We start from the raw sequence: 19,664 nt of genomic DNA, 5'->3' as shown, positions 1-19,664 counted from the left end.
AAATATTTACAATTTTGTAATGTTAGGGAATAATTTTCTTTCTTATTGTCAAGTCTGTTAACTAGTTTCATTAATTGACAATGAAATCTCAGTGTAACCTTTTTCGTTGTTGTAAACATGTATCTTTTGATATATTTCTCACCTGATTTATTTCTTCAGACATACCTTTAATGAACAATATTGGAAAAATAAGTTATTTTGAAAGGTTATCTAGTTTTCCATTTAAACCTTAGGCCTAATGCCTTCTATAACCAGAATCTGGAAACAAGGTAATGAAGACAGTAGTTAAATGTACAAGGTTGAACCAATTTCATAGCTTATATTTATTGCTTTAGATCTGGCAAATTGTGTTGTATTCCTCTGTCTTGGACGGGGGTCAGAGGGAATGAGGGGAGTTCCGCCGGAAATATGGCAGTCTCTACTGGAGGCAAATTATGTTGTATTCCTCTGTCTTGGACGGGGGTCAGAGGGAATGAGGGGAGTTCTGCCTGAAATATGGCAGTCTCTACTGGAGGCAAATTGTGTTGTATTCCTCTGTCTTGGACGGGGGTCAGAGGGAATTAGGGGAGCTCCGCCGGAAATATGTCAGTCTCTACTGGAGGCAAGTTGTGTTGTATTCCTCTGTCTTGGACGGGGGTCAGAGGGAATGAGGGGAGCTCCGCCGGAAATATGTCAGTCTCTACTGGAGGCAAATTGTGTTGTGTTCCTCTGTCTTGGACGGGGGTCAGAGGGAATGAGTGGAGCTCCGCCGGAAATATGTCAGTCTCTACTGGAGGCAAGTTGTGTTGTGTTCCTCTGTCTTGGACGGGGGTCAGAGGGAATGAGGGGAGTTCCGCCGGAAATATGTCAGTCTCTACTGGAGGCAAATTGTGTTGTATTCCTCTGTCTTGGACGGGGGTCAGAGGGAATGAGGGGAGCTCCGCTGGAAATATGTCAGTCTCTACTGGAGGCAAATTGTGTTGTATTCCTCTGTCTTGGACGGGGGTCAGAAGGAATGAGTGGAGCTCCGCCGGAAATATGTCAGTCTCTACTGGAGGCAAATTGTGTTGTATTCCTCTGTCTTGGACGGGGGTCAGAGGGAATGAGGGGAGTTCCGCCTGAAATATGTCAGTCTCTACTGGAGGCAAATTGTGTTGTGTTCCTCTGTCTTGGACGGGGGTCAGAGGGAATGAGGGGAGTTCCGCCGGAAATATGTCAGTCTCTACTGGAGGCAAGTTGTGTTGTATTCCTCTGTCTTGGACGGGGGTCAGAGGGAATGAGGGGAGCTCCGCCGGAAATATGTCAGTCTCTACTGGAGGCAAATTGTGTTGTATTCCTCTGTCTTGGACGGGGGTCAGAGGGAATGAGGGGAGTTCCGCCTGAAATATGGCAGTCTCTACTGGAGGCAAATTGTGTTGTGTTCCTCTGTCTTGGACGGGGGTCAGAGGGAATGAGGGGAGTTCCGCCTGAAATATGGCAGTCTCTACTGGAGGCAAGTTGTGTTGTGTTCCTCTGTCTTGGACGGGGGTCAGAGGGAATGAGGGGAGCTCCGCCGGAAATATGTCAGTCTCTACTGGAGGCAAATTGTGTTGTATTCCTCTGTCTTGGACGGGGGTCAGAGGGAATTAGGGGAGTTCCGCCGGAAATATGGCAGTCTCTACTGGAGGCAAATTATGTTGTATTCCTCTGTCTTGGACGGGGGTCAGAGGGAATGAGGGGAGCTCCGCCGGAAATATGTCAGTCTCTACTGGAGGCAAATTGTGTTGTATTCCTCTGTCTTGGACGGGGGTCAGAGGGAATTAGGGGAGTTCCGCCGGAAATATGGCAGTCTCTACTGGAGGCAAATTATGTTGTATTCCTCTGTCTTGGACGGGGGTCAGAGGGAATGAGGGGAGTTCCGCCTGAAATATGGCAGTCTCTACTGGAGGCAAATTGTGTTGTATTCCTCTGTCTTGGACGGGGGTCAGAGGGAATGAGGGGAGTTCCGCCGGCAAATTGTCTTGTATTCCTGTGTCTGGCATACCATATTTTCTTGAATATAGCGCACACCCAAGTATAATGCGCCCCCTCCTCTGGCGGATTCAGTATTTTTGAAAATTTGTTTTCGAATATTATGCGCATAAAAAAATAACACCGTACCCCTTCAGCGAATTCTGGTAAACGAACGGGTGATAAGAAACTTGGTCAGTACAAATTTAAAATTTGAGATAGAAAATCACCAGACATGTTTATTTACCATTTAAATTGTATTTTTTGTTCTGCTAGGCTTTGTTTTACATCCAGGGATTAAGATTACCTTGTGTATGTTCTCATAAATTAAGCCAGAAACAGCAATCAGCTGTACACATGTTTTCTTGGAATCTACCAGTGATTTGGTTAAAACTTACCCAGTGATATAACTTTAAGGGATTTTGATGCAAGGATCGGGAAAAATTGTATCTGAAACTATTTTTTTATCAGGAATAATATACTGCAATATCTTGTTATTTTAGTTGTACCTTTTACTAAATATATTTAAAATAATAATAACCCTTAGCGTAGCACTTCGGTGCAGTTGATCGCTATTGCCGGTTATTTTTTTTCACAAGAAGTAAGTTGACCAGTCACCGAGGCTCCAGCGCATGTGATCGCGAGAACTACGTGTTGACATAGAATCGTCAAAATATAACAAATATGACTTTAAACAAGTTAAAGTATGGCATCAATAGTGGTAATCTGACCGTGGTTGCTGTTAATAACAGTGAGTTGTGCGATCTCCTGATCACTTCACACACAATTTCGCCGAAATCAATTAAAACAATATTAAAAGGGATTTTGAATAGAATTAATGAAAAAAGTTACAAACATAAGTCCAGATATATGATGAACACTTTTTATAACCAGACAGTGTAATTACATGATTAATTTGCGTACTTCAGTATGGATTTGTTGACATGGTATTTCCGGTGTTTCGTGCTCACGGTAATGTTTTTGTGTTTGGGGAAAAAACTCAATATGGTGTGTATAAAGGGAACCCCCTTCTACACAGCTGTGTTTTTTTGGGGAAAAGTGTGCACTATACTCAAGAAAATACAGTAGATGCCATGGCCGAATGTAACGGGGGTCAGAGGGAACGAGGGGAGTGCCACCAGAAAATATGACAGTCTCTACTGGAGGCAAATTGTGTTGTATTCCTGTGTCTAGCATAGATCTCTTTACATCAGTTGGGCAAGAGTAGCTGTTATTCATGTGGAAAGAAATATGTGGTTTTCTTGGTGATTATAGTAATGCTTCTAACAATACCTTCCTCAGCACAATTGTGCTCCACCTCAAGCAGGATGGAGTTCTCTCCCTTTACTAGTTGATCATGTTGGCAGTGTCAGTGAGTTTCCATGCACCATCTACACACATCTCACCATTGTTAATACAACTTAGGGCTGGGATGGGTAACTCAGGTACCCGGGTCGGGTGGATACCGAGTAGGACCCGGGTACCCACTGGACTACCTGGACCCGTGGTTAGTCATGTGATATATTGTTTAATGACAAAAACTATCTCAAACTCTATGGTTACACTACAAGCCACTAATGTTCGCATTTCTTTCTGACTATGCACTCATTCCTTCTGACTTTTCATATTGTTGGATAACGATATAACTCAAGTCAACTTCAGTGTATGCATGATCAGATCGTTTAATACATGTATCTAAATGCGTTTTGCAAGTGCTGTGGTAAAAAATTAAATTCCCAATCGGACATTTTGTATCTCTTGAGACCTACAGTGGGTACCCGGGTAGGGTCGTGTAATAGGGGGGTAGGTACCCGGGTAGTAAATTTGGACTCGTCCCAGCGTTAATACAACTCTCTTCTTCTGTGTGTAATCAGCAGTGTGAGACATACATAAAGTCACTCTGGAGCGCCATGACATCATGATACAATGGAGGACTAGCGGAATTAAGAAAAATAGGAAATAAATCAAATCAACACAAAACATAAACTCATTAACTATTCAAGCAAATCATTAATTTGAAAAATGAAAAATGATCCAGAAAAGTAGGTGATCGGAGATAGGGAATAACCCTTTGAACTGATTTAAAATTATTTTCAACTGACAATACTTTTTAGAAATGTTTTATCAACTATGTATTTGGAAATCTATTCTTATTTTGATTACATTTGACAAGGTGATGTGTTAATGGTTTAAATTCATAATATTAAGTAGAAGTAGCTGCAATATCAGTGAAGTAAGGGTGGACTTGAGAAAGAATAGCATGTTGAAGACAATTCTTTATATGATGTCAACTTTAATATTTTCATATTATTTCTAACTCAAGATCATTTTTGTTAAAATTCATGAAAAAAACATTAGTTCATATGCTTGGATATAATAGGAATGAATATATTACCTCTAATGACCACAAAAATATATTGTTTTGATCATTTCCAATTCAATGACTGACTTGACCTGGCCTTGAACATGTATTGATTTTACTGTAAACAACCTCCTGGTACACAGTCAATGCTGATTATCTCCCTTTCCTCAGCATCAGTTGTGCAAGCTCTCTCCATCATATCATATTCAGATTATTAGATATTCTGGTTTGTCATTTATAGATGTTTCAGTATTTTATTCATGGAATTAGGAAATAAAGAATGACATGGGGAAAAATGTGGCTGTTCCATCTTTAGTGATAACTGTCTTCAGCTGAGAGAGTTCGGCTAGCAACAGTGCAGAATTTGAGTGTGAATTTTGTCTTAATTAAAGGGAGGGTTGATCTTCATTTTATCTGTTTCATTATTTGAGGCATATGTTTTCTGTCTCTGCTCATGAACCTGTTTGTAAAAGATGCTGTAATAACTCAAAAACTAAGAATTATTCTCTTATATAGAAATGGTTTGAATTATTGACTTGAATGATAAAATTTGAAAAACTGCAGTCTCTGTTTTACATACGTACAACTATTAATATTTGCAGCATTCAAAAGAAAGGGGGGTCCTTGAGATCATCTCCTATAGAATTTGGAACTTGAGTGAGTGTGTTAGGTTCAACGCCACTTTGAACAGTATTTCGGTTATATCACGGCGTGTCAGATTAATGTGGGAAGAAATCCCGAAGTGATGCAGGTCTCAGATGTTTACCTCTTCGGTGAAACTCACAAGCACAGGTATGGTGCTGACAAACCTAGAAATTTAATAAGGGCGAAATGGGATTCGAACCCATGACCATAAGTTCTGCACAGCAAATTGCAGCACCTTATACAACTGGACCACCCATGCCCCTTTGAATCTTTAATATTTGACATTAGGGTTATGAGAATGACCCTTTGACTTCATGCTTGTCTGTGAACAATTACTTTGAAATATCCCGGTTAATAGTAGTTATTGAATACACATGAGAATACCTATTTGAGCATTCTAGGTAAACATATGTCCCAGTAGACTAACGCTAAGTCAATGAAAACATGTCTTTATGATAATCATAATTTTTTTTCTTTGAAAGAATGTTTCCTCTTCTGCTGTTTTCATATGTGGAATCAAGGAAACTAGACTCGGTTTAGTTTGATCTGGACTTACCTAGGCTTTTAGTAAAAAAATAATGATATATTAATTCCACAGTCATGGCGCAGTACTAAGGTCCCAGTACCTCAGGCTTGTCTGGGTATTGGATGTTCAATCTCAGTGATCATATCATTCTCTGACAACATGCATTGGTGCTCTTGCTGTCGACCACTACTTTGTGTGACCTGACTACTTCAAACTGGGTTGCTGAGACTGTTTCAGCCTTGGGCTTGAACCATGATATCATGCACTACATAATTAGCCTGAATTATAACTGATGTGAATTTCAAGTGTGACGTTAGCATAACTGATGTCGTAGCCACAGCTGATACAACTGCTGATCACTCAGCTCTGTCAGCAGCATAAGGTAGGCAACACTCTCTTCTTTGGCAGAGGGGTCCAGGATCTTCTGCTATACAGACCATGAAGTCTATTATAATGGGCAAGTCTAGATTACTGCAGAAGAGAGTCCCTGGACTCCTTCTTAGAATAAATTATTTAAGATAATTTAACGACTCTTTTTTCTGTAAAATATGTTCATATCAGAGACTAGATGTTAGTCTAGGTCCAGGATTTTTAGGGGAGGTGAGCTGCACTGTTTTAGTCCTTATAAGGATAACATGTAGCCAAACCCTTTATAACCCTGTGTGTGGCTGCTTGTACTGGTCTGGACAAATGCCAGTTTAATAGTGCAAGACCACCGAGATACCATGCCGCAGTTTAACGTGAATATCGACTCAAACACAGTATCCTGACTCCAAGCTGACCAGTCCTTGTTTTAGCCCTTTATGCTGAACATCAGGCAGGGACACAACAAGTGCCATCTTTTAACCTTTTTTGGTATGATGCGGCCGGGGAACGAACCACCAGCTTACAGCTCTCCTGTGAGCCAGACACTCTATCCACTAGCTATATAGACCACAGGGGGGTCACCAAGAATTTGCAAAAGGAGGGGGACACAGTTTAGTATCGATATATATTGACTCAAAAGTAGCAAGATATGTTCATTGATAAGAAAATTAGTTATTCTTTATGTGTTTGGATAAAGATTTCCTGTCTAGACCAATATTAACTCGACTGGTCCATTAAATGTTGAAAATTGAATGTTTGACTACTTCTTGTCCATCTTAACCATGATCTAAACATTTCTGTGGCAGTGAATTATTAATTTTGTATCGTTGTCATGAATTTATATCGATACTATATCAATACTGAATCTATATTGATACATTGATATCACAATGTACATCAACATCCCTAGTCATGGTCAGTGCCCACCAGCTGGGAGACTGTATTGTTTGGGACATGGTGCAAGTGTTTATCATCGCAGAGTCGGACTGATCCTTCGCGACAGTCTCCATCTTGTTACTGCAGATGGCGGAAGTCACGGCAGGGTGATTGCCTTGATTAGGTTTTGACTGATGTCGTTTTTGTGTAGTCCAATCTTGCAGCTTGGATGATCAACTGTCATTTGTAATAGATATATTCATGGATATCGCATTTGTTTCAGGCAGAGTCATCAACTCTTGTTAATGGGGACTTAGTAATGGACTTTTTGCAAATGATCTTAGTAATACACTTTTTGTAAATGATCCTCTGGAAATCAGGCCTTGACCTGAATGTATGGCTTCTTAAAAGACGTTTCAAGACTTGCATATTATTCTCATAGGAGAGTTATTATTTAAATAAAACATTTCTTTTTTTATACTTAATTACTTAATTATATACTTTTTATAAAGACTGGCATCCTAAGAACTGCCATCCCATCTAGACTAGTTAATTACAAGATATAATAACTAGAATATTGGATTTTCCTTTAATATAGACTTGGAGAAAGGCTAGATTTATCCAACGAAATCAAAATAAATGAAATGCAGGCTGACAGGAAATGAGTGTACCACTGCCTGCTGATTACATCATCAATCTTGGTGGAGAATAGTTAGGTGAAGGAAATATTATTTCGGTGTATGAATCATAATTTTTTTATTTACATCCTGATGTCAGTGTTAAGAAGTTAGGGACTCGTGAAGATCCAGGTTAGAATATGCAGCAAGCCATGCATGTCGCAAGTGGCAACTATGCTTTTTGAATGAGGCGATTAACGGAATCAGGTGGTGAGGCTTGCTGCCTTGGTTGATGCATGTCATTGTATCCGAATTGTGTGGATCAATGATATCATTCACTGGATTGTCTGGCCCAGATTCGATTATTCACAGACTGCTGTCATATATTGTGAATATTGCTGATTTCCCGCGTTAAACAACATACAGGCAAACAAACTATGGAGTTCCTGGGCTCTTTGATGTCTGCTGCTGTTATGTTTGAGTCAAGAGGAGCCTTGACAAACGTCAATGCCAGTGGGGATCCTGGATTAGAGTTGTGCCCCAGCAACTTCTGCATGTTGTAAGCAGTTTGTTTGTTTGTTTTGTCTGTTGTTTAGTGCAACACTCGGCAATATTCCAGCTATATGACCACAGACTTAGTCAGGACCACACTGTCAAGTGATTGACATCATGAGCATCGATCCACACAATGACATGCATCAACCAAGTCAGTGAGCCTGACCACCCGATCCTGTTAGTCGCCTATTGCAAGCATGATCTTCACGTGTGCATCATGAGAGGCCGCTCAGTTGATAGGGTGGTCAGACTTGGTGACTTGGTTGTGTGTTATCATACCTTGATGGTGTAGGGTGCTGCTCATAATATCAATCACTTTGTTAGTCTGGTCCAGACTCAATCTTATTTATTTACCAGGCCAATATCGTTCAAGTATTTTGCTGAATTTTAGACGACAAACGAATATGGAGATATTTTTAAGTTTTTGTAATTTTTCGCAAATCTTGGAACACAGATAATTGCTCTAACATCCTTTGTACAATAATTTCATAGAAATATGTAGTCCTAATTTTTTCTAATCATTCCCCTATTTGAAATCATTTACAGTGTTAATGGCATGAAAAAGGTATTCACATTATGCAAAATATGTACATCCAGCTTTCATGGCATGAAATAAATCATCATAAGATTGATGTTGTGTAAAATAATATGTTTTTCCAATTATGTAACATCTGTAATAATATGAATACTGTGAAATATGGTCGCTTCTCACCAGGATAAAATTGTTATTAAAACAGTGAATACAAATGTGAGTTATGTATCAGAATGAAATGAGTAGGTTGGCACTGCATATTTGGATATTTTGTGGTAAGAGTGACACGATAGTAGGCTGTGTGTTGTTGAAGAGTTGGCAGCAGGTGGTGTGGAAGCTGTCATCAACGATCTCTGGCCAGTGTGGCTAATTAGTAGGTAAATAGTTGGTGTACACACGTTTGCAGGTGTTACTGAGAATTTGATGCCCAGAAATTTTATTTTGAACTGAAGATGTCATGTTAATATAGTAAAATGTCCAGGCATTGAATATTCAGTACCTCCCACAAACACGTAATGTTTTTCAACATTGGCAAATATAAAAGTTCTATTGCGTAGCACTCTCTCTGTACATACGAGGTAGAAATGTGGTTAAAGGGGGCTATGGTTTAATTTCCTACATCAGTACAATGTGTGAAGCCCAGTTCTAGATTCACCTGCCATGTTTTTGCTGGAATATTGGTATAAATGGCTTAAAACTATTCTCACTCTCTCAACATGATCTCTGACAGTTTTGAGATACCTTGCTGTCACTATGTGATTCTATGATCCATTTCATCGCCTCTTTTGACCAGCATAGGTTGCTGCATGGGAGGTAATTGTAAACCTCACAGGGTTGAAGGAAACAGGGCAATTTTTTACCAGGATCCTAGACCGAAGGTCCAGAAAGATGGTAAACTGATGATCCTGTTGAGAAAACTAAGCTGGAAGAATAATGGCCTGGTTATTTTCACGTCAGGGAAAATCTATTGGAGGAAAAAACTCTCCCTTATATTCTCCTGCATCAGTGGTTGTAAATCTGTTTTTGAGGATTTATGTACATGTTTCCCCGACTAACATAGGAGACATTTGCAGTCAATAACATTTTGTTTTCGTTCTTATTTTTTTTTAATACTTCTGTGTGGTGATGAAGTACAGTGTGCCAGACTGCTGCTGCTGTTGCTGCTGCTGCTGCTGGAGATGGCATAATGTACTGGTCTTGATAGTCATTGTGAATCCCTATGTTGTTTGTTTGTTTGTTTGTTGCTTAACGCCGCACTCAGCAATATTCCAGCAATATGATGGCGGTCGGATAATAATTAAGTCTGGACCGGACAATCCAGTGATTGACATCATGAGGATCGATCTACACAATTGGAATCGATGACATGCATCAAATCAGCAAGCCTGACTACCCGATCCCGTTAGTTGCCTGTTACAACAAGCATAGCCACTTTTACAGCAAGCATGGGTTGCTACAAACCTATTCCCTATGTATGGAGCTCAATTTGCAAATTAGATGCTCTGCATGATGGTGTATGGACACAGGTGTTGAATTACAGTTCCGTATTACACAACACTCAACAGCTCTTCTGATTATGTGGAGAGTATCACAATGGCCGTTGGAAGTTGTGGATGTGCAGAACCAGATTAGCATATATTTACAATAAAACATGATTGATGTTTGGTAATCCACACTGTCTTGAGAGCGGTTCTTGACTGAGATTTGTGGCACTTCTAGTGCAATACTGTCCAGGAGTAGCTGCTAAAGGAGGCATTGAGTCCCTCGGGGAGTTTCCTCTTCCTCGTCACTGATGGGATGGGGATGACAGATGCATGGGAGCCTGCGACTTGTGATATCCGTCTCACTGTGGTGTCACGAAAGTAATGCTGATTTTACAGACACTGTTGGTGGCATGGTAGACTTGCACAAGTCTCTTAGGAATTCTTATGAGTTTAAATCATAATTTCTTGATGATGTAAATAATAATAAGAAGTTGTCCTTATATAAGACTGGCATTTGTAGAGTGTACTGCTTATCTAGACTTGGTGCAAGGCTAGCGGCAGGGCTACTACAAGAATGTACCTCGGGTACATGATTCCATACAACTATATACCCAACAGAACTTTTTTGTAGAAATACGTACCTCTAAAATACTGCTATTGACATCATGAATAAACTTTAGTTGCTAGGGAATGAATACATAAACAAAAAAATGTATCATAACTGAGTTTAACTAATAATTCATGGTTGATCTCAAAACAGAAATGGTGACTCGTAAAACGGTTCAATATGTACAAATTAACTGGTAATATACAAAGTTCTGCCCTTCATTTCCTTATTTCCTTCATTCTGAAGAGGTGTCATGGGTGGCCCAGTCGTCTAGGGCGCCGCGATTTGCTGTGCAGACTTGCGTCCCTTGGGCACGCCAGAAACCTATGATTGTGGGTTCGAATCCCGGTTTGCCCCGATTATGTTTCTAGGTTTGTCAGCACCATACCCATGCTTGTGGGTTTCACCAAAGTGGTAAACGTCTGAGACCTGCATCACTTCGGGCTTTCCTCCCACATTAAGCTGACACGCCTTGATATAACTTGAATACTGTTAAAAGCGGTGTTAAACCCAACTCACTCACTCATTCTGAAGATCCTGCATGTGTTATGCAGAGTTCCAGGTTAGTTTTTTATCTGTTGAGTATATACTCATGTTTTCAATCACTTAAGTATTGATAGTTTTCTTTCAATTTTTAATATTTTTTACTCCCTTGGGTCCATTCTTTTCGGTATTTTTCAACCTTTGATTGAAACTTTTTCAAATATGATTCTGCTTAGACGCTGTTAGAATTAACATCTAATTGTGCTTGAGATGACCTAAGTGTGTCACATACTGCATGATCTCTCAACATTAATCCATATCTCAGTTACAAAAAGCGAGACGTAGTACTGTTTTTTGCATTATTCACTACAGAGTAGAGTTTATGTATAAGTGATGCCTGCATTCAGTCCGTAAGTAAACATCTATAAACACAGACAGGTGAGCCAACTGGAAGCCACGTTGGGTAATTACCCACAGTGTTTATTACACCCCTGACCTAAAAGCCATCCATACTGCCTTCTGAGGACATTTTATTGTGCTACCTGTAACTTGAAAACTACTGAATAGATTCTTTTCAAACTTAGTAAACACTTTCTATAGCGATAGGAGATGTGCTGTGCAAAGTTTGATTTCAATATTTGGATTTCCTTAAATGATATGGCTATTTTTCTTTCTTTTTTTACTGAGTATGTTTTAAAAAAAATTGTGTGGCGTATGTCTTGAGAACTACAACATGGATTCATTTCAAATTTTTGGAACACTTTCTATACTAATAGAAGTGGTGCAATGCAAAGTTTGATTTCAATGATTGGATGTTTTAGAAAATATTGCTTTTTCGATGCTTTGAACTATTAAATATATTGGAGTTGAGTCGGTGTGTGTGTGTGGCATGTGTGGTGTGGCGTGTGTTTCTGTGTGTGTGGTGTGTGTGTGTGTGTGTTATGTGTATTGTGTGTGTGTGTGTGTGGCGTGTGTGTGTGTGTGTGTGTGTTATGTATATGTGAACACAAGCAACAATTATTCTGATTTATTGTGCGTATTTTACCCAAATATGCAGCTTATTGGAAGCTCTGTGTTTGTGTGGTTTATTGACTTACCGTCTATTGTGTAAAGTCAGTGTGTCATTTATTTCTATAAATTCATTTTATTATTTCAATACTGCATGTGTTTTCATTCAAATGTAAAGTTAAAGTGTCTTTGTTTTGTATTTCAGGTAAGTACAAGAGTTTGTGTGACCTGGTTTGATGTCCATTATGACCTCCAGTGTGACCTTGGTGCTGATTGTGACAGGTAATGTTATCCCGAACTGACAACAAAGAAGCTGCTGATGGTGGTACCAGTGCATGACAGAAATGAATGTACCAGGTGACAGTACATTCAAATCTGTACAGCGTACTGTCACTAGCTCCTTGTCTTATTGAAACAAACACACATCCAAACATAGTTGCTGCACACAACACATATTTCCGGACGTTAGATTGCTCATGCATGGTTCAACTTATGTCACAGAGAACACTCAATGGACAGAGGCTTGAACTTGACCCTTTTAATGTATGCAAAGATTTGCTGCTCTGAATGTTTTGTCACTCGTACTGTAAATCATAATTTAGAAGCCTTGATACTGATTGGCTGTTCACGTGACTCAACCTTCTTGGGATGTCCTCAGAACTTTGCACAGAGAAGTATCGTATGGGAGTTAAAGATGTGATTTTTATTGAAATTCTGCAAGAACAATTCATATATATCATGTTAGATCCAAGGCTCAGGTTTCATATTCTTTACTCAATGCCGGTACTTAGTAGTTCCCCATAGCTTGTTAGGCGACTTTGCTTGTGGTAATAGGCGACTTACGGGATCAGGTGGTCAGGCTTGCTGACTTGGTTGATGCATGTCATTGTATCCAAATTGTGTGGATCGATGCTCATGATGTTAATCACAGGTGTGTAGCATTGCATTGTACTCTGATTGCGTGGATTAGCCTGGTGGTCAAAGTGTTAGCTTGTCACACCGTAGACTTAGGTTCAATTCACAACATGAGGAAAATGTGTGAAGTCCATTACTGGTATCCCCCTGGCTGTGGTATTGCTGGAATATTGCTGAGTGTGGTGTAAAACCATACTTACTCACTCACCCAGTGGATGTCGATGTATGACATGGAACCATTCTGCATCCATCAGCTGTACCATTGGGGGGAAGTGGGCTCACCAGATAGTGATTGTATTGTAATTGTAAAACCGATTCAGGAAATGTGGATGCGTCACGACACCTGCAGTTTATCACGATCTTAACAAAAACATTTTTTCTCATAAACTGCACACCAGTAAGCATAATTGATGAATTAGATATATACAGCGATGTTGCGAAACATTTGTATGTTATGTATGTTGTCATCTGGCAAAGCCTCAGAGATTAATGTCGGCGCCTACACTATGGAGCCAGACTGTAGACTTGTGACTAGTAACTGAAGGATAGCTGGGTGCTGCAGGGGGCTGTCTTGGGCTTGTAAATCACCAGGAAGTTCCCGTTTTGGGAAAGAAATTGACAGGAAGCTCTATAGACTAATATCTAGTCTCTGAAATGTACAAAAAAAAAACAGTTGTTAAATTATCTTAATATATATATAATTAAAAGGACTCCAGAGATTCTAGACTTGCCAAACATTATAGACTTGCATGGGCTGTATTTGATATATTTGTATCAGGGTCTGTACAACAGACTAAGGAAGCACCTGTTTGGAGTGCTGCTTGTTTGAGGAACTCTTAACTATGACAGTCTCTGTCTTTCACATTGAACATTTTGGGAGGGAAGGTTGGAGTGAAAGGTTCAAGGAATGGCTATTTGTTTTCCTGGATCTTCTTGAAGTGATTGTAATGATTTCCTTGCTGTATCACAGCGATGTCCATATATGGGATTAAAATAAAGGTTATTGAAGTTAAACCATCTCTGCCCAGTGGTGCAGCGGTGGCTCAGTCATCTTAGGAGTGAGAATTTGAGGTTTAAGTTAAGTCCCTTTGGTTAGAACCTATAGTCATGGGTTTGAATTCGATTGCGGATTCTGTTTCTAGGTTTGTCAGCACAATACCTGTGTTTGTGGGTTTCACCAGTTAAAGATGTCTAAGACCTAAGCTGGCATAAGAGTGCAACATTAAACAACAAACAAACAAGTGATTGCATTTGTAAATATCTATAGAAAAAAGTTTGTTTCATCAGTCAATTTTTGACAAACTGTTCTGCTGGTGTTAATTCTGGTGGTAGCAATTCAACTTCACAAAGAAACTTCACGTTGTCCACAATTTCTTTTGATTTTATACTGAGGACCATAAATGCTCTGCTTATTGTCATCCATTCACAGCATACAAAAAATAGGCCTGCGCTGGCAAATAAGCCTCTTTCCCTTCTGTTACCACACAAGTGTAGACCAACAATCTATTACGTATACATATATGCCAGGAGTGCTAAGAGTCGATGAGGTAACAAGCAGTGATGTACAGTTGTGTTGAATATTGCATTTACCACTGCATCACCCTGCAATTAGAGGGTCAGCAAGACTTTAATTATGTCTGATCAATATGGGCCGTCTGGGCACGTCCATTTTGTATCAAGCTCACACCACCAGCATGTAAGCATAAGCTTACTAAAAGATAATTAAGCGCCATAATTCTGGTTGAGTTCAGTTAGACATGTTTTTGGACTTACCTTGTAATATTCAGGAGGTGGGGAAGAAGGGCTTCAAGACATACATACATATATATTTCTCTGAAAGGCAGAGCCAAACATTTTTTGGGCGGAACCACAAAAAGAAAATTCAGCATTATCTGCCACATATTTATTTCTGTAGGATGTGAGAAGCTAGGGCCATTGTTCTTGTGGAGTTACTTTAACATGAGGCTTACTTACCTCCGGAGGCTGTTCAGCGTAACCTTTACTGCCAGCATCGAATGCTTACACATCCACAGATGTGTCTTTAAGTTAAGTGACAAGTCTCTTTTACAGCTACAAATTTGTTTTTACGCCAATCCTATATTTCCCACTGCGCCAGAGATGTTAAAAAACAGACCCATACATAGTGAAGACATTTGCCTTGCTAAGCAGTGACGTTATTGGTTGTTTGAAACAGTGTCAGTATCTTGGTGTCCTGTTTGCGCCCATTGCTTGTAACCATTCTGTGAGGTGTCCCCCGATCAATATCTCGGCCTTCTTACGGCATGGTCATTTGCCATAGTCACAGTGCTATGCTGGGGATAAGTGTTGGACAGAAAACTGAACCCAGTTGAGGATTATTGTAGGGATGTGTTAGGGTGTGTGACAGTTGTGAGGAGGCTGGCTACCTGTTGAAGTCAGAAGTTACAGAGCACAGTGAGTGCCGGCCTGGTGTTCACGACAAGGAGCACAGGGCACCTGTTCAAGTTGGAGCACAGGGCACCTGTTCAAGTTAGGGAGCACAGTGAGTGCAGGGCACCTGTTTAAGTTAAGGAGCACAGTAAGTGCAGGGCACCTGTTCACAACAAGGAGCACAGGGCATCTGTTCAAGTTAGGGAGCACAGTGAGTGCAGGGCACCTGTTTAAGTTAAGGAGCACAGTAAGTGCAGGGCACCTGTTCACAACAAGGAGCACAGGGCACCTGTTCAAGTTCAGGAGCACAGTGAGTGCAGGGCACCTGTTCAAGTTCAGGAGCACAGTGAGTGCAGGGCACCTGTTCACAACAAGGAGCACAGGGCACATGTAAATGTCCAGTTGCACAGGCTGCACAAAGCACCTGTTGAAGTCAAGGAGCAGAGGCTGCACAGGACACTTGTTGAAATCCTGTGGCACGGGCTGCACAGGGTACCTGTTAAAGCCAAGGAACACGGGCTGCGGGGTTCCTGTTGATCACAGACTGCACAGGGCACCTGTTGAAGATGAAGTCCTTGATGGCAGACTGCTGGAGGAAGGAGCATGGTCCCAGGAGGAGTGATCAAGTTCTCCAGGTAGAGTTTTGTTGTCATAATCCTGTCATTAAGCCTCAATATTCTGATTTGCCAGGGTTTGTGAAGGTCATGGTATTAAAACTCCTCCTGGAGTTTAAATTTTGCCTTCATTCTGTGTAGTTATTTAATGTGAAATTGTACACCAGGGGGGTGCGAGCTTGTGTGAGTGAACAGCTTGGAACAGTATTTCTGGTACATGACAGCATGGCGGCTCAGTGTAGGAGCAGAGGGATGCAGGTCTTGGGGTTTTCCCTGACTTGCCCGGACATGGTGCTGACAAACCAAAAATCAGGGGGAATCTAAGAGTCCAACCCGGGATCATAGAATTCTGGCACTCCCATATTGTTATTTGTATTGAAGGAAAAACAGCAAAGACTTTGAAGAATTGGAATATGCAAAGGACTTATATTGTGTAATATTCTGTAGTCTGTCGCATTGTTGCTGTTATGTCCTCAGACAATGTTGGGTTGATGATGACGGTGACTTAGAACAAAGAATGGTCTTGCTTTTACCACTGGGCTGTTGGGTAGTTTAGTGTTTAAAGCATTTGTAGGCCTGGGTTTGAATCCCCACATGGTTGGCAAGGATGGGGAAGTTAAAGTGTGTCAGCTGGATGATTATCATGTATTATCATGCTCGACAGAGTGGACGGTTGTTCATGCTGTCATCCACCAGTTGCTTCAGCATGCTCAAATGTATACAGGGATGGTTAAATAGTTTGCTCATCACACTAGAGGCTCAGGTTTGATTCTCCACATGCTTTCAATGTGTGAAGTCCATTTCTGGTGTCCCAGAATGATATTGCTTGACTATTGCCTTCACAGCATAATGACCTCACTCACTCACTCATGTGTGTGAGCTAGCTTCCAACCTTGATCCATGACTCACTCACTCACTCACTCACTCACTCACTCACTCATGTATGTGAGCTTTCTTCCAACCTCGATCCATGGCCTATATCGTACCCTGTCTCATGAATGTCTGACTTGTGGATCATTTCCTGAACGGCATCAGTCAACGTTTGCCAGCTTGTGCTGGTTTATGTTGTGTAAGTAGTCGATAATGAGTGTTAGGACCTCCTTATTAGCAACACAAGCAGTTTCCTCAGCGCTTCCCTTCTCCTAGTAGCCATTGAACTTTGGTGGTAAATTGTCCTGTAATTGACTCCAAGTCCGACAAGAGCTACACCAACAAGAGATGGCTGTAACCAGTTTGGAAGACTTAAGTAGAAAATTGCAATGACATGAGGTTGTTGTGGTTCACTCAGAGTGTATCTGTGCCGATAACAGCACATGTACCTGGCACTTTAATGGATCTGAAAACAGGCACTACTGAATGGATGGTTACGTATTGATAAGCTCACCTCCTAAAATGGATTTATGATCATGGAAGTGAGCTGTTGTCTGGATGGAAGGATGTGTGTGTATTATGACAACAACTCTGACAGTTTTTGATGGAGCATTGTGTTGTTGATGAGAATGTATTGAGAGATGAGGTGATTCGTGGATTATTATGACAAACGTTCATGTGACCAAGTTTTGCCCCTGCTTGTGAGACCAGTCGAGCATGCATATCTGTGTCACAACATAAACAGGTAAAGTGAGTGTTTTATCTGACCCGATTAGTTGCCATGACACGATTTGCCAACTGGTTGTATGTATTTGTCACAATGGGTTGCAATGAGGTTGTTCATCTGAAACTTGTCCCATATACACTCATCGTCCTGGTGTGATGTCACACAGTAGCTTCTGACTGTGTAGAGAAGGCTGAAGTGAGGACTGACTGGATCGGTGTTGTGTCCAGTTTGCAGTTACTTGTACAGGATTAAAGTTTGAGGTATTTCATCAAGAGTAGACTATCCTGGCTGCTTTACATCTCGCATCATAGTCTGTTAGTGAGCATCTTTCCATGTGCCAGTTGTGTAGTGAAGCTAATGCACAGACAATGTTAGGTGTCAGAAGTCTGTTGAAGTATCATCTCTGACAGCAGGCTGTAGATAACCAACTTATCAGCTGCCGACTTACCTCAGTCAAAGTTCAAGACAAATTGAGTTACTGCATACATGAGCCATTGAGCGGAGCTACTTCTAGACCTACACACAGGGAACAACAGGAAGAACAGCTTGGTAGCTCTGACTGATAGAAGTGTGGCACTAACTTCATAACATTTGTGATTCACAGTAAATGTGGCATGCGCTTTGACCAGATTTCATTTGACTGCAACTGATGGACACAAGAACTTAAGGACATTGTGGACTGTGCCTATGTCCTTGATGTTTCTGGATTTGTGAGGATTCTGTGATTTGGTTTGTGACGCTTTGTGGAGGGGTTGAAATTGGTTCTTGACACATTTCCACATCATCGTCATGGAAACTTTCAGTGTGTTGTTGAAAATGTTTTGCCTATGGGATTGAAGTTCTATAAACTAACAATTGTCCCCGGGCAGAGGAAGCTTGAATGTGTATAAGACTCTCCAACCAAAATAATCTTGGATAATCCACCACAGTGGCTAGTTCTTCATCTTGCTGACCTGATCACAGCGTGTTTCGTGGATTGCCTGTAAAGTGAGGGAGATCGGAGTACCTTGTGATGAATCTTCGCAGCCCCCCGGGTGTCATGGGAGTCAAGTTTAAGCTGGGACACAGGATCTGGATTTCCCAGGATGTCCCAGAGGACAGAGTCCTGGTATGTGCAACACCCTATTGGGATTGTGGGTCAGAATAGTCCTCAGTACTTGATGCTGGTATGTGCAACACCCTATTGGGATTGTGGGTCAGAATAGTCCTCAGTACTTGATGCTTGTATGTGCAACACCCTATTGGGATTGTGGGTCAGAATAGTCCTCAGTACTTGATGCTGGTATGTGCAACACCCTATTGGGATTGTGGGTCAGAATAGTCCTCAGTACTTGATGCTGGTATGTGCAACACCCTATTGGGATTGTGGGTCAGAATAGTCCTCAGTACTTGATGCTAGTATGTGCAACACCCTATTGGGATTGTGGGTCAGAATAGTCCTCAGTATTTGATGCTGGTATGTGCAACACCCTATTGGGATTGTGGGTCAGAATAGTCCTCAGTACATGATGCTGGTATGTGCAACACCCTATTGGGATTGTGGGTCAGAATAGTCCTCAGTACTTGATGCTGGTATGTGCAACACACTATTGGGATTGTGTGTCAGAATAGCCCTCAGTACTTGATGCTAGTATGTGCAACACCCTATTGGGATTGTGGGTCAGAATAGTCCTCAGTACTTGATGCTAGTATGTGCAACACCCTATTGGGATTGTGGGTCAGAATAGTCCTCAGTATTTGATGCTGGTATGTGCAACACCCTATTGGGATTGTGGGTCAGAATAGTCCTCAGTACATGATGCTGGTATGTGCAACACACTATTGGGATTGTGTGTCAGAATAGCCCTCAGTACTTGATGCTAGTATGTGCAACACCCTATTGGGATTGTGGGTCAGAATAGTCCTCAGTACTTGATGCTAGTATGTGCAACACCCTATTGGGATTGTGGGTCAGAATAGTCCTCAGTATTTGATGCTGGTATGTGCAACACCCTATTGGGATTGTGGGTCAGAATAGTCCTCAGTATTTGATGCTGGTATGTGCAACACCCTATTGGGATTGTGGGTCAGAATAGTCCTCAGTATTTGATGCTGGTATGT

At 41.0% G+C, this 19,664-nt stretch overlaps 1 protein-coding gene across 5 annotated transcripts in view; it reads left to right on the top strand.

Annotated features, from left to right (window-relative positions):
• The window catches only part of LOC139465037 (5'-AMP-activated protein kinase subunit gamma-1-like), a 391,629-nt gene that overhangs the window by 190,443 nt on the left and 181,522 nt on the right, over positions 1 to 19,664 (top strand). Inside the window, exon 1 of one of the 5 annotated variants that reach the window (XM_071246716.1) lies at positions 18,501 to 18,672. The exons of the other annotated variants lie outside the window; for them this stretch is intronic. Within the exon in view, the coding sequence (XP_071102817.1) occupies positions 18,577 to 18,672 (96 nt within the window). The 5' untranslated portion in view covers positions 18,501 to 18,576. Of the gene's footprint in view, positions 1 to 18,500; positions 18,673 to 19,664 lie in introns of those variants that run through there. 5 annotated transcript variants of the gene reach the window in all.

Source organism: Haliotis cracherodii, unplaced genomic scaffold (genome assembly GCF_022045235.1).
Source record: "Haliotis cracherodii isolate W230 unplaced genomic scaffold, xgHalCrac1.p SCAF_17, whole genome shotgun sequence".
NCBI lineage: Eukaryota > Metazoa > Mollusca > Gastropoda > Lepetellida > Haliotidae > Haliotis > Haliotis cracherodii.
This window is presented reverse-complemented; position numbering and strand designations above follow the sequence as displayed.